Below are 16,430 nucleotides of genomic sequence, written 5' to 3'. Positions count from 1 at the left end.
GACAGACCTCAGTCCGCATAAATACCCACCGCGAAACTCAGGGCATTTACCCGCTTGCCCCAAGCACCTCACTCAGACCCTCGCACCTAGTCCAAGGCAGACGTGCAGCACCACCACCGGCACCAGCAGGACCACCAGCACCATGCCCGGATCCCGGTGCCCGGCGCCTCCCGGCACTCACCCAGCAGCAGCAGCTTCAGCTCCCGGCGGGCGTCCCGCTTGTCCCGGCGCAGCTGCCGCTCGATCTCGGCGCTGATGCGCTGCGACTCCTTCTCCTCGGCCGACAGGCAGCACCCGGCCATGGCCTGCACCGGGGGCGTCCCCTCCCGGACCGGCCCGCCACGGCCCGGCCCGGCCCGGCCCGGCCCGGCCTCGCCTCCCGCCGGCCGGCAGGTGGGGGCCGCCTCCTGCCCACGGGGCGGGGGGACGCGGGCCGGGGGCGGCCCCGGGGGCTGGAAACCCAGGGCTGGGGCCGGGGTCCCGTGTCCCGGCCCGGCCCTGCCCCGAGCACGGGGCCTGCTCTCGGCCGCGGGGCGGCTCGGTGAGGGGTCGGTGCCCCGGGGGCTGAAGGCTCGGCTTGGAGTTGGGGAAGAGCCGTGAGAGTGGTGCTGGCGAGCCTTCAACTCCCCTGACGGGCTGCCTGAAACTGCTCGTGGCTGTTACATCTGTTTTCGGGCGTCTTGCGGGTGGAAATTATCTTTGGTTTGTTTGGCAGGTGTGGTGGGAGCTGGAGGGGGAAGGGGCTGGTGGGGGAGAAACAGTACTGCACAGGAGCCGGACACTACGGTTTATAACTACATTGTGTATACATTAAAAATAAAACGTTGAAGATACTTTTTTCTCCACTTTTTTAGTCAATTTATTTCTTCAAAGTTTTCTTCGATTCTCATTCATTACTCTGTCATCCTCCTATCACTTCTCTTCTGTTTCACTCCAAACACAAACCCTGCAATGATACTTGAACTTTTGAACTTGCAGAGTTTTAAATGAATCTAATAACAAGCAACAAGGTTCTGACTCAAAGTTTGTGCAACAGTGATAGGTGAAACCACTAGGAAAAAAATGGAAAGATAAGCAAATATTTTTTTAAACAAACATAACTGGCTGATTTGTTGATTTCTTCACCATAGGCAGTCGTGCATATGCATATTTTGAATGTAAAATACTTTTTAAAACAAAGCTTAGTATGTCTAGGTCCATAAAAGACAACCATCTCCACCTTCACCAGTTAGATATGCGGGAGTAAACAGTTATAAGGGAGTTGCTTCAAAATTTGAAAGCTATGTATTTTTAATGGCGTTCTGTTGCTGCTAACTCCTTAGGGTACCCTCCTGACATAAGAGAGAATGTGGGCAGGTTTTGAGGGTGTCAGGGTCCTCTGAGTCTGCTGATAGTGGAGTTTCATATAAATATGGCCATTCTCTGAATAATGTTATTCATTACTAATGCAGGTAAATATTTGCCTAGTCTAATAGTATTTGATGACCAGTACATACAGTTAGAGATAAGTGTCAGAATTAGTTTTTTTTTTTCTGGTGAACTACAGAAAAGTGTACACAGCAGTACAATTCCCATTGCCCTAACAATTTTGATAATTCAGATCATATCTCTGTTCCCACATTACGGTTGGCTCACCAAGGAAAAAGTTCAAAGTGTGTAATCCAAATTTAGCCTTAATCTATCTCTTACCCCTATTGCCATTTCTGAAACAAAAATAAGCTACAGAAGAGCTTTCAGGATTGTACCAGATGAGTTTTTTTCTACTTGGTTCCATGAAGCACATACAGCTTGCTTCTTAAGAAGCGTCAATAAAAATCCCTTTTTCGAAACACAAGGGTCCCGATTTCCTCACCAGTGGTTCTTCAACAACAACAAAAAAGCACCTTGATGCAACAGCCAAAGTAGGAGGGAAGAAAAAGGAAGCTACACAGATTTCTGTCACTTATGGGTAGTAGGGCTTGGCTCCTAGCTGAGGGTTTTTTCATGCCATATCATCATCTAGACAATTTCTCAGTGATGGTGGACTTCCTTGAGAATTATTTTAACAGGCTGAAGAACTCTTTCCAACGTATTACGCTGTATTTCACTTACTTCGTCTAAGAACAAATTAGTATATTATAGGAAATCCTTTAGGCAATTTATTCCTGGAACTAGCATTTACGCAATATACGTAAGCTTTCTTCCAACCACCAGTGTCATTTTTTCAGCCAGCTTGTTGCTTTTTTGATAAACTTGCACTGCTTACCCTTGGGTTATCCTGTAGCTGAGTAATAGATCTGTGCAGACTATAATATAGCTATTGAAAATTTCTGCTGAGATCCTGAGGGCTTTGTTTACCCAAAATGATGTTATATCTCTCAATGCAGTTGAAGAGAAATACAAGCACCAAAAAACATGTCACGTCCATAGCAGCCACTAGGCCTTATTATGGGTTACACTTAAAGAGGCTGTGCAGAACGGTACAACAGTGATATTTGGTACACCTAGTAGTAGTATCCAACAACACTTCCCATTAGCTCTTGGATTTGCTGTTGACTAGGCATGCCCTAGTCAATCTTAACTCCTAAGAACTGTGAAAAAGCTCGAGAGAGCAGGCAAGACTTCAGAACCAGGTTTCAGTTCTGAGTTGGTTACAGTAACCATCAGTGATGAAAACTCTGCCCTCAGCTATACAAAGTGCATGTTTTGCTAAGGGTAAACTGAAATTCTTTTTAAAAATCTGGTATGATATAAAACTACATCAGCCCCAACATCTTATCACCTTGCATGTTTTACAGATAAAGATAAGTTTGCGTGCAGTGGGGTGCTTTAAATTACTTATTTTTCTTAAAGTGGGGTTGTAGTTATGTTTGACCTCACAAAGGACAGTTAGAAGTCATTTCCAATATCTTGTAAAAACCATCATAAAACAGATACAAGGATCTGTACTTCCCTCTTCCTTTTGCTTCCACATTGTTATTCTTCAAAGGCATACAAAATCATATACTGCTCTTTTCTGCTGATGAGGTTTTCACTCTTGTTATGCTTCCTTAGAGTGAACATCAGCTTCAAATCAGGAGGGTACCAACTAAAAAGGCCAAGAAATAGTGCTCTGAAACAACCAGGAGAAGACTGGATATTGTGGTTTTGGGTGGAGGTAGGAACCTGGAGAACAGCTGCAGTCGAGTGAATTTCTAGATGTTTCATAAGATTGTGCTTTATTATGTGCCCTACGTAAAAAAAGTTGGCTGAATAAAAAAAAGGTAATGAGTATAGAAGTGGAGGCCAATTTTGCATTAGAAAAAACGTGAGCAGAAATGCATTGATGTTGGTTCGATGAGGGAGGTAACTTCAGTTATGCTATTTTTAAAAGATTTTTTTTTTCCATGGCTGAAAGTGGCATTTTGTGTAATAATATCAAGAGAGAACTTCAAGGCTCAATGTCTGATACCAACAACATTTCAGTTTTACTCCTTTTTTATGTGTACGTTTCTTACTTAACTATTACTATTATTCCTACCTACTAAGAATGAGAATTGGGAAATCTGTGGTTCTGGACCTTCACAGAGCATAGTCATTTTAACCTGTGAAAAATGGATAAGCAATTTTTATTTGGTAGTGTTTTATATCCACTTTTCTTGGGAGTAAACAGCTATGTTAGATACAGAGATTCAACGAGAAACAGACTCCAAATGTTATACATATATCAAAACCAGGAGATTAAAATAAACTAAATTTTGCACTAACAATCATGTGTGGCTTTTTCTTTAGGTGGGTGGTTTCATTTCTGTTTGTTTTGTTATTTTACACAGTGATAAAATTTCAGTCCAGCTGACTTCTTTATTTTCTTTGGCACTCTGTGTACTTTGTGCATTTCATTGCTCAGTAACTCACAGTAGCTACGCTCCTTAAAAGGAGTAGACTCAGAGAAACCTTCTTGCTGGCCCAAACAAGTTTGACAGGTTTAATGACCCCAAATACTGGTGCAATGAAAAATATCCCAGGTTCAAACATCTTCCCGGGGCACACTGTTTAGTACACTCTTACTCTACAATATAAATGCCTGGATTAAAGGATACTAATTAAAGTAGCACTTAAAAAGTGAACAACTAATTGGATAAAATCACAAAACAATGTAAGTAAGTCTCAAAAGGGAAAACTGGACCTTGCAATAGGAATACTTTGAAAACAACCAGCAGCAGCTCAGGTTTCCTTCTAACTGGTGTCTAAGAGTTATCATAGACAAACTTTGTTAATTGCATGGTAGACTAACCTCATCTTTGCAACATGAAGTTATTTTAAAACTGAAAACAAGGGAAAAATGGTAAGAGCAAAATAAAACTGCTCATGTAGCTGAAGTCATGAAAGGAATAAAAAAGGGAGATGAGCAAATGAGGAAGCAAAGGAATTGTCAGATGATCATTCTCATAAATGGAAGGATAAAAGAAAGAATCCTCTCTTAAATCCTAAGGGTTTACTACATAGGTATATTTTTCCAAGTAACTCCACGTGTACATGCTCTTAGTGGAGTTACTAATGTCTTGTATGGTAAAGGCTTATGGTGGTCAGGAATAAAGGAGTTAATGCATATTTAACTTCAAGCCTGCAAACCTGTTTTTTTTTTGTTTTGTTTTGTTTTGTTTTTGTTTTTGTTTTTGTTTTAGGAAAGAAAACCCATATTTTGACTATTAAAGCCACTAATTAATATTACATAAATATTTCTGTATCTATATAGGAAATAAAACCACAGTCTCCTGTTAGTGATGGGTCCCAATGGCAGTGTTTAGATTCTGCCAGATTCACATACTTATTTTAAGGTGGTGATAAATAACACATCAAATAACTCCAGGTTCAAAGTGGGACATAGGAACGTACTGGCTTAAAAGATGTTTTGGAAAAATTACATGTTTCTATTGCTGGCAAATACAATAAAGTTTTGCATTTTTATTTTATCTTCTATCACGTAGTCTAAACTTCACTAGCATTGATGCATTACCTCTCACCACAGCCTGCTTGTACAGCCTGTTTTTAGTCTCCCTGCTCCAGCACCCCTATCTGATAGGGAAGGGAGCAATGAATCCATTTGCACTAGATCATACAGTGACTATGGCAAAGCTGGAACAGGAAGCCTGATTATATCACTTCTAGTGCTGCTCTTCAGTTTATCATAAAGCATTCGGTAACATTCGGGCAAATATTTTTGAAAAATTATCGTGTTGTTTACTTTTGCTGACCAATGGCAATGTTTAATTAATTAAACTATAGCTGATAGTGGCACAACAGCCACGCTGTTCCAATCGTCTGGTATTTCTCTCGGAGTTCATGATACATTAAAATATCACATCAAACAGAACAAGAGATCTCCTTCAAACTTTTGGCTGCAGGATATCTGGGTCTGTTTTAGTTCCTACTGAGTATTATTCAGAGTTGTCCCCAGTTACTAATGGATTTGAAAGTATTTAATTGTCTTTCCCCGCAGGTCTGGCATGCATATTTCCTTATTTCTTTGTCCTCATGTTTTACCATGTCTGTAAAACCATGCTGGGCCTACAACATTGCTCATGTACTTTTGTTCCTAACATACTTTAAAATACTTTAAAATATCTGCCTTGCTAGTGTCACCTTATTCCTAAGAGCAGCTTGTACTTAATCTTCCCTTTACCATTGCATATGCTCCCTTCAAATTCCTATGACTTATGATTAGTTTTTAACTTTACTTTTTTTGTGTGTATGACGCATTTTTCCCTTCTCCTAGCAACTGTATCAAGATGAACTCTTAGCCAAATTGCCTTGGTACAGAATCTTTTTATTTTCTTGACCTAACACATTTCTTAAAAATTCTAATTTCTTCTCTAGAGTACACCACGCTTATTTTTCTTCCAGAACTCACTCATAATTTGCCCTAGCCTTGGTAAATTGGCACTTTTTTGAAGTATCAGGCACATAGATTACTTTCAGAATCTCTCTTCTTTTAACACACAATAAATGTAATGGAATTTTTCTTACTGCTTCCTTGCAGTAACTGGTTTCTGGTTAGATGACTAATCTTTTTCACTTAAACTCATTAAAAAAAAAAAAAAGTTTAAAAAGTTTATGCGTATAATTATTAGAAAAAGACTTTTTTTTTTTTTTTTAAATTATTATTGGCTAGGTTCGTTTTCCCCAAAACAAAAGCTTGTATCACAGTATGGGCAGGGGCTTTAGGAGTAATGAGTTGTGTTCTTGTTTCAAGAATTCATGGCTTATAGTATTCTTCCTCTCTTCCTTTCTAACCTTGCCAGCTTTAGTTTTTAATCAATGCATTGGTTTACATGTATTCAATGCCCTCAAAGCTTTGAGTTACCAGGAACTAAATAACGAGAAAAGGTGTGTTTAACTAAAAATGCCCAGCAGGTAGTTTTATGCGCTCTTAGTGCATTGGTTGTAATCAGATATGTTAATGTAAAATCAACATTGATATGGTGTGAGCCATACTGAATGAAGAGTTTTAACTTATTTAAGAGTTTAAATAAGAGTTTATTTAAGAGTTTAATACTGTTAAAGCATAATACTATGCTTATGGATCAGGGTAAAGGAGAACATTTAAAGAATCATATAGGGATAACTGAAGTATGGTCTGAATTGTTGAATCAATGAATTTTGAGCAAAATCTAAGTTGTAACAAGATTCAAAGGAAATAATGAAATTTTATACCAAAGTGAGTTTTAAATACTATATCCCAACAGTATCTTCACACACTCTGAAAGAGCAGGTTAGGAACAAAACAAAGTTATATTTATACATGTCCATTGAATGAAAACAACATAAAATGTCGGGGAAAAAAAATCCTACATTTAGTAAATGAGTTAGCAGTAAGTAAAAAGCAGTAAGAATGAGTTAATGTGGTTGAAAGTACAAAAACAAAGAAGAAGGCCTAGAACTTACAATACATTTCAACAGCTGTTATGTTTTTATCAAAAGTGAATGCTGTTTTTTATGAAGATACAGACTGGCTTCCAAAAGACAATACCATTGGTGCATACAAGACCAAGCATTTTATAATTCTAATACATGAAGTTTTGCAAACAAGCCACTGCCAGTAAAACAGATGATTGCCTATCCAACTTAATCACAAGACTCAGAAACATTACTTTTAGATTAATCCAGTTGAAAGAAGTCGAGTAAAGAAGTAAGATAGGAAATTAGTAACAACATTTCTGAAAATGTTTGACATTTCAAAAAGAATTAGACATGTAATGTAAAGTTAGACTTATAAATGTAATACATCAATAAAAGTGATTAAAATTCACACTGATTATTTTGTATAATAGAATACATTAAGGTTGCTGATATAATGTCTCAGCAGCAATGCCATGTCCTGTCAATGTTAATTTATTTCAATGAAGAAAGAAAGGTTAATTTAGCTCAAATTAAAAAAAAAAAAAAAAAATCTATCAGGGAACTGGATTATCAAAAACAGCTGCTAAAGCTGGAGAAAAGTATCTACTGTCAGACTGAGTGATAATTGGCAAAGATAGAGCAATGCCAACTGATTCTGAGTTCCACCCATAACATTTTGAAATAACCAAATACTATGGCTAGTAATGAAAGAAGTGTAAGCCATATTTAAATTGCTTTCCCTCAAATGTAAATCAGATTAAAACTAGATCTGCTTGTGGTTAGAATGTGTTTCATAAAATCATAGAATAATATGCACAGTGCTCTTGGATATTCCCTGACATTTTTAAATTTTATTTTATTTTTTAACCCTGATAGACACAAAAACCCATGTTACAAATTGCAAGCTTATCTGAGAAGATACTCAAGGAAGGTCTGGCAATTACCACACTACTCCTCTGAGGATCTCAGGCCAAATATAGACAGATAGTTTTGATCATGAGATATGTATATGCGTTGTGGAAAGTAACATTTAAAAGACATGTAGTCAAAATAAAATTAGGAAAACATGCTAGTGTCCCCTTGATGTCTTTGAGCCAATCAACAGGAGTGTACATCCAGAGATAAATTAAATATTTTCAATACTACATAAAGGTTGTTCATTACAGAAAACACAAAATTCATACTTATCAAAGACAGTCTGAGCTCTAGCCATGTGTCCCCACCTAAGAGGTCAAACTCACTGACTCCATCATCAAGTTCCTGCTAATGAACTCTATGATCCAGTTTGCAGGTCTGCTCTCATAAATATCAATAATGTGATTCCGGTCGTGTCCTGGGTTTGACTAAAACGGATTGAAAGGCAAAGACTAATTCTAATGTAGAAATAAAAATTTTCCTTTCAGCATGGAGGAAAGTTGTCTTTCTAGTGTACGCAATATACTTGAACAATCCCATTCAGAATTATTGCTACTGGTCTCTTCTCTTGTGTTGACCTACCAGTTGCAGAGTAATTACTATCCCTATTGTTCAATTATTTCTCCTGGAAACTAAAGAGAATAGTTAACTTTTTTTTTTTCTGTTTGTTGGAAAGAAAGTTGGACTATAATCAAGTCTGTCACTTTTTCTGCACAGAATTGTAGGCTTTCTGTTTCTGTAAATTTTTCATCCCAGTAAACCTCTCACCAACTCACTGTCCAACAAAAATCTTAAAATCTGTGAAGTCAAGAAACCAAGCCACTGTGAATGCATTTGATGGCATTCTCCCAGGGTCTGTGCCTGTGCTCTTGACTCATTGTAAATCTACTGTTGTTTTTCCCTAGTCTCTGTAGTCAAATTAGTTGACAAAGTGGCATTCAGAAACTTGAGATTTGTTTTCAAGAGGTTCGAAGAATGTGAGACAGTAAATCAGAAGACACATCCAGTTCTGACAGAGGACTCATTAGTGGTGAAGGGACAGGTCAGAATGAGACACAGGTGTGTGAAAAATCTCAAGTGGTAAAGCATCTTAACATAGTATTTATTACAGCTGCAAAGGGTTGGGATATAAGCCAGTTTGGCATATCAGTGCTAGAACCATGAGAATACTGGAATTCTGTCTGCATTTTACATTAAAAACTTTCCTGTGGGACTCATTTATTCTCATACTTCTTTCTCTTATCATTTTCTGACACATTTCCTTGTGAACGTGACTTTTCTTAAAGTACTGCAGATAAACTAATTATATTTGTCACATCAGGTGCTCCACTGAATAAAGAATCAGGCCCAATGGTCTATTATGAATGAGAAAAATTTCTCCATTTAATCAGTACAATTCATTTACATTTCACACAAATAGTGATGTTTGAACAAAACTCTTGATCCTACTTTTCCCTATGCCTTCTGCTTCCAAACTTTAAACTCTCATTTAAAGGCTCTGAATCCAAATAGAATTGGATACTGCATACAACAGAAACATATGCAGTTTTATTATGCTAAGTTATCTAAAAAGGAATAAACGAGTTCAGTGGCCAAAGCCTCAAGAGGCAAAGAACTGATAGTTTGTGATGCGTTGTCCAAATACTTATTAACACATGGTTAGGGAAATGTTGACTGAAGCAATACCTACAGGCCATGCACCTATCCCACCCACCTTGTTTGCCATCTGGTTTGTACAAAGGATGGCACACACCACAGGCTCAGGAAGGAAGGGATGAACATGTGTGTATGTTCTTCATATCCTGAATACCTGAATATCTGTAGTTACTGGCAAATTACATTCTTCTAGCTTTCACTAAAAATGAATGACATTACAAGGGTTTTACATTAGCTTTCTAGAGATTCTTTACATAGGTAAGCATTATCTGTGTGACATGATAAAATGGCTTAAGTGCTGTGTATGTACATATATACAAATATGTTTGGAAGTGGTTGTGCCTTTCTGAAGTGAAAGATGTTAAAACAGTGTTGCCTAGCTTTAAGTTGTTTGTTATTTTATGTGCCATTTCATAAGTGCCACAGCTCCTGACTTTATAGCTAGGTAGGGTATCATCGTACAGATACAATTTGAACTTGCCTTTTCTTTAATTTCTTTCTTTTCTTGACAGCCTCAACATCTCAGATTTTATTTATTTATTTATTTATTTCTCAGTGTACTTTTGGTCTAAAAATAAGGAGTCACTGAATAAATGTCCCCCCAAAATAAAGTATTTTCCTGCTGTATCAGTTCAGTGTACAGACACTTCACAGTCATGGTTATTCTCACTATAGATCTCAGTACATACACCTTTAAGAGCACTGTATCATCAGTTACTTCTCTGGCCACTTGAGATATCGTAAACTCCAAATGGGCTAATACAGTACCAGTAAAGGCATCTTCCTAAAGAGCAAGGGTACCTACATATCTCGTGCCACCAGATGGTACAGGCCTGATGTTGTAAGCACAGGCTCAGAATCAATAGCCAGGGAACGTATTCATAATCCTATTGGTCTCCTGCAGACTCAGACGAGAGTAATAAAAACTATTGCTTGGAATGTGAGTGTAGTATGTTATTAGTCTTCTTGGTTGCCCTGGACTTTTTTATTATTTTTATTTTTAAATGAAAATGAGAATGAGAGGTAGAGAGGAAAAAAAAAAAAAAGTGAAGTGTGTGTGGTAAATAAATTCTGCTCCTCCAGAAGAGTAGCAGAGCTGCTCTGGCTCCGAATGAAGAAACATCCCAAGCAAAGACTTCCTGCTAAAATTTCCAGCCTTTGGGACCCTGGGTTCACAGGTGGCACAGAAGGTCACAATGATAGCACTGTACCACATAGACATTTCCAAGTAATTGCTAGCATTTTTAATAATGCCCATAGAGTCTTCAGCCAGACTATTCAAGACAGACTTCCATCAGTGGTGGACTTGCATGCTTTCTTTAGCCTTTCTGACTTAAAGAACTGTAACCAGTAAGTAAATATTGGGAAATTTCAGGTGATAGCTCTAACAAAAGCCTTCTCTGAGAAGCAGCTTTGCTTTTCATCACCTCTGTAAAGTCAAATTTTTACTCAAGATTGTCAGGGAGATAAATGAATCCATTTTCATTATTGCAATGGATTGAGCACAGAATTATTGAAAGCAAAAGCTAATTGAATATGAATAGATTGCAGAAAATGAAGTCTGCAGCATCTAACCTTGTATGCCATTGTATTAAATTTCTGGTGGCAGAGACCAGAAATTTTTACTTGCCGTGCAATAAAATAATAAACAAAGGATATACTTGTGGCTCTCTATGACAGCAAATCAAAACATTATGTGCTAGAAAGCTGGGGAAAGGAATTTGCATTCCATTTTTACAGCCTAGCATAAAATTATCTCTCTATTTTCATTAGAATGACTGAATGAAGAATTAAGAAGATATTCTACTACGCTACTGGAGCTACAACCACATTTTCTAATGCTAAGACATAGAAAGTAACTGAGTAATGCATATTTTGCAGATCAGCTAGGGAAATCAGTTTCACTTGCTTGATTTGGGATGCAAAATCAGCCTTCTGTGCCTCGCAGCATTGAACTATTCCCCTCTGTTGCCCTTTCAAGAGGTCATTTTGAATATTCTGCAACTTTATCTATTACTGAACTCTTGAACACCAGAGTAAGCAGGAGACATCTCTTAACATACACTACTTTTGGATTTGTGTGCGTGTGAGAAGTAAGACAAGAATGTTAAAGACAATTGTATGATACATAACCACTTGGGCCATTTTTCTATACTTTCCTCAAAGAGATGTGAAAAACGTCTACACCCTATTAAGTAATATAGAAAAACAATTACATTGCTTTTACCAGTATTAGTCGTAACAGCATTTGAATGCTTCTGGTCAAGAATCTGAATACTATGATTATGTAAATAAGGAAAACTAATTTTTTATTATTTTTCTTTTTGTCTTAGTATCTGTCAAAGTAGCCTGCTGCATTTCAAAAAGAGTAGCTCAATCAGCTAAACTATAGTGATATTACTGATTTATACATTAAAATTAAAGGTTATTAGGCAAGGGCAGTATCCAATATGATTAAGTTAATATCTGTCCTTTTGCCTTACAATTGCACTCAGGTTGCTTAACTTAGGTAAGGTCAGATAAAGCACTGAAGTTCTAAAGTATTTTAAGAAAAACCTTAAATCACGGATTTTACACTGCAGTCAGTTTCTTAACATAGAATAAATCAAGTCTTATAAATAACTGTGAAAATTTACCTTCCATATCCCCCTGAGAAAAGTGGAAATCAAGATGTTGATACACAACGTTGCTCTGACTTCACAAAAGCAGCACTCAGAATAAAACAAATATTCTACACCATGTGGTAACAAATTAATCTCTATTAGACAATAACCAAACTTGTGTGCACATTTAACTGACAATTGTTAAGAGACTCCAGATACTTCATCTTGAGATAAATGGAATTTTATTTTCAGGGAGAGAGTGATTCTTCTTTATAATAAATGTATAAAAGTGCAATATCTTAATTATTTACTGCATGCAACTCATCTTTTTCTGTTAGCATCATATAAAGTAATCTTATGTAATAACTTATCTCTGCAAGAATACATTTGAACTTATTGTCGAATTAATACATCTCTTCAGTTGAGTGCCAGTCTCATCATTGCATGAATCACCTCATACAGGAATGTAGGAAAAAAAGTGAAATTTCAGTAACATTTTGGCAAATACAGTTCTCTATTGACAATGTGAAATGACATATTAAAATGAGTATTTTTGGCCCACTTTGGACCACATTCACCTACTATATTCTTCAGGTAATTGTATTGAAAATATGGAGTTTTGTTTCCTGCAATGCATTTCCACAAGGTTAAATGGTTCTGCCCCTGACTACAGGCACTTTTTATTAGCAGTTTGTCTTTAATTTAGCCAGTATAATCAATTTTGTAGTCATTGTTAGAACTGAATCTGATACCTCAACCAACCTTCTCTGTATGACAAACAGGATAAAGGAAAGATGCAGAAAAATAATCAGAACAAAACGGCAAGAGGGATATGTAATAAGCAAAAAGTGCTGGTCTTCAGCTTTTTTTTTTTTTTTCATGCCATCTATTGTTCAGTATCAGCAGAGCAATTTACACTTAATTCAGAAGGATCAGAAAGTATTCTAGAAAGTACATACATAAAGCAGTGCCGTAAAAATATTTTCTTTGGAAGGCAGGAAGCAAGTAATCATTGTGAAAGAGGAGAGTGAATGTGAATAGAGAAGGAGCACCTTGGACAAGGACACAGTAAACCTTGAATGTCACACTCAGCAACATGGCATTTTGAGTATCTAAGAAGGATAGCTATTTATTTATTTATTTGGGGAATGAGGGGGTGGGGATGTGTGTGTGTGTGTACATAATGAAAGCCCAATTCTTACACTTCTCCATCCCTAACAGCAAGTATGCCCTGTTGGCTTCAGTCTGACTACAGTTGGGTTTAGTCCGCATTTACCACAAGCTTGTTATTCTTAGAGGGGAGCAGAAACGTTTTCCTCGCCTTAACATTTCTTTAAGTCTTTTTTTGTTTTGTTTTGTTTTGTTTTTCCTGGATGAAAATACAGTCAAGACCATTCAAAGTGAGACCTTTCCCAAGCCAGAATAGCTAGTAGCCCCTGAGGTGCATAAAATGAAGGTTGTATAGTTTTATATACTACTCACTGTTCACGGAAATCTCAGGATTAGGTTTTAAAAGGAGGGGGAGTCTTGCTTCCTTTTTTTCTAACATCTAAACTTTCTGGTGGTCACACAGTTCTACCTCTTCCATTTAGTCAGGTTAGCATTTCATTTACATTACATCTCAACTGTTGATTAGCTCAAAACTCTGAAAATTAGGCTGCTAGAACAGCAAGAAGAGCAAAAATGACTTTTTTTTTTTTTTTTTCCCCCCACCCTGTTTATTGGCTGACCAACTGTCAGGGCTGACACAAGGGAGAGGTAAAAGACTACACTGCTGAGACTTGGAGCTGAACAGAACTTAGAGGGTAGCTCTTTGTGGTAGCAATGAGCTATGAGACTGCAATTTCTGGGCCTTGTGAAACTTCACTGCTACTGGTACCAGATACATTCCTGAGGAGCTGGCAATTGTGTATGTTGTGGCACACTAAGTTTTCTCAGTCTATAAATACTCTGGAACTGTAAGGAGTTTGGGACAGCACAGTACAAAGCGGTTGTCAATCAGGTGGTATGATCATAGTATGTGATCTACGTTTATATCACAACCATGCACAATTCATCACAGTTTCTACATCTATTTAACATATCTTAAATACCACAACTTACACTTTATTTTTGTTGATGTTACCATCACTGAGACATAAAGGTAAAACAAATCCTTCCTCACTGATCCTTCTCCCTTACATTCTGCACCAGGAAAGAAAAATCTATAGCAATTCACTGAAGCCCTTATTTAGGAAAATTACTTGGATTCCAAGAATCTTATTTGAATTGTTGTAATCACATAATAGAAAACAAATTCATTTTTGCAAGTGGCCTGAAATTCTGTTTCTTCTGTAATGAAAGTTTGAGATCCACTGACTGTTGATCAGATATGAGCCAGACTCCTGAAAAACAACATGCAGGCATCTTTCCATTATTCCTATCATGATTTAGGCAAACAAAAAGATCAAAAAAAAAAAATCTGCTCTTGCAGTAGAACTGCGATCAACCAAATGCTTAAGAAATTCATCTACAAACTCTGAAAGTTTTCTATTAACGAGATATAGATTTGTTACTTCTTTTCCCCCATGCTTCTGAGTTTCCATTGTATGCAAGCCAAAAAAGCCCATTATTAATACTGTCAAATAACTGTCTCCATTTTGTCAAACCTTAAATGTTTTGAACCATCTGGCTGTTATAAAGTTATTCTGGAAATTCTACTATTTAGACAATGAGGAGCGAGCATGTATAACTAAAAAAGTAATCACAGAGTAACACATCTATCCAACATTTATCGTAATAAGAAATATTTTGGGAGAACAATAAGCCCAAGTAGTATTTAAGAAAAGCTAGATTTCAAGGAATTAAGATACTATAGTACAAAGTTATGGCCAAAAATACTGTATTTTTAACCAGCTACATTTTTGAGGGCCAGTAATTGTACAATATGAGTTGTTTTGCCTTTTTTTTTAAATCTCAAACCACTATTTCTGTCTATCAAACAACAGACAATACATGCATTTAAATGACACTTTAAGAACAGCAAATATGATCTTTATTTTTAAATACTGTAAATTTAAAAATGTATCTGACACCAACACCTCCTCCCCTACCCTCCCTCCCCCCTCCCCCGGCCAAAAAAAAAGAAAAAGTCAAATAAGGATTTCCTACAGCATGGTAAATGAGGAATCCAGCAACAGACTTCAGCTTAGACTGTATTTTGAGAGAAAAAAAAAAAACAAACAACAACGAACAAAACAAACAAACAAAAAAAACACCACAGCTTTACAGTAAGATTGATCTGGTTTACTTGATCATGTATTTTTTTTACACTGTCTTCAAAATCCCCTTTATTCCTTTTTTTCCCCTGCAGCATGGCTACTGTGAAAAAGCTCAAGTGAAACTTACAGTAAAATCACTTTAACTAGCTAAATAATGACTGGATTATTGATTACATGGAGATGTTTCTGTTTTGATTGATACAACTCAAAATGTTATGGGTAAATACAAGTCAAAAAAGAGGAAATATCGATAACTCTTTGAAACAAAACATGGTTTTGCAAGATCTCTACTGACCTAACAAATTAGGCAGGGACAGATGGCTTCAGTGGTCTAATGCATACTAAATTTTAGAATGTATGGTTTATGTCAAAACAGGTACTGTATATTTACAGAAGTGTGAATTTCTAAATTACAGTAGTTGACTACCTACACCAGGCCATTTTAACTTCCTGTGTTATGATGGTTCTCCAAAACGCATTGACTTTACTGGTCTCCTAACTAGAGGTAGGTCATTTGTAGGCCTTGTTAATATGCTGTGCACACTTCATTAGTTTACTAAAGCAATAGTATGCAGGATAACCATGCACAGAGCTCCAACAACAGCAGCACGTATAATAAATTATTTGGGTAATTTTTATTTTTTTCATGTGGGTTAACATGTCTTTGTTTTCTCCTAGTACTTCATTCTTTTATGAAGAATGTGTAGCAAGGCAAGGATTATTCGGTTGAGTAATCTGAAAGTCTTTTGCACCTTACAACCAAAGGCTGGGAGTCTAGCAACGTCTTTATATGCAGCCCTTTTCCCCCTATTTAAAGTTTTTGCAAATCATGCAGTCAATTCTGACTGATATCCAGCATAAAAAGTCTCCTCCATGTTCAAACTTAAAAAAGTGATTCACAATCATGTGGCAGTATGATTAAAAATTACAGTTCATACACCTTGACAATCAAAAGAGTCTGAATTATAAAAAGTAAACTGCCCTTATAGCTGCATCACCCTATATATGTAAGGACAGTGCCAGTTGACTTGTGAAAAAGGCAAGTTTAAGGTTTCTGTAAAACACATATTACAGCTTTCTTGTGCTAGCGAACATCTAGAATACACAGGTTCCCATGACGTTTTCCTTCCCTCCTCCC

At 37.0% G+C, this 16,430-nt stretch overlaps 1 protein-coding gene and 1 long non-coding RNA gene across 6 annotated transcripts in view; one reads left to right on the top strand and one right to left on the bottom strand.

The window, feature by feature from the left end:
- The window catches only part of LOC308186015 (guanine nucleotide-binding protein subunit alpha-14), an 89,414-nt gene extending 88,517 nt beyond the window's left edge, over positions 1 to 897 (bottom strand). For 2 of the 5 annotated variants that reach the window (XM_080574829.1, XM_080574827.1), the window contains exon 1: positions 182 to 894. In XM_080574829.1, coding sequence (XP_080430955.1) covers positions 182 to 302 — 121 coding nt within the window. In that variant the 5' untranslated portion in view covers positions 303 to 894. Of the gene's footprint in view, positions 1 to 181 lie in introns of all 5 variants that reach the window. The other 3 variants (XM_080574828.1, XM_080574830.1, XM_080574832.1) reach the window with 3 other exon arrangements.
- Positions 1 to 15,340, top strand: part of LOC308186017 — a 41,086-nt gene extending 25,746 nt beyond the window's left edge. The window contains exon 2 of the long non-coding RNA XR_013943871.1: positions 91 to 15,340. This is a non-coding gene — a long non-coding RNA (uncharacterized lncRNA). The remainder of the gene's footprint in view (positions 1 to 90) is intronic.
- The last annotated feature ends 1,090 nt before the right edge of the window (positions 15,341 to 16,430 follow it).

This window comes from Anser brachyrhynchus (assembly GCF_964034855.1).
Source record: "Anser brachyrhynchus genome assembly, chromosome: Z".
In the NCBI taxonomy this organism is placed as follows: domain Eukaryota; kingdom Metazoa; phylum Chordata; class Aves; order Anseriformes; family Anatidae; genus Anser; species Anser brachyrhynchus.
The sequence above is the reverse complement of the archived record's forward strand: the minus strand, read 5'-3'. Positions and strand labels throughout refer to the sequence as shown.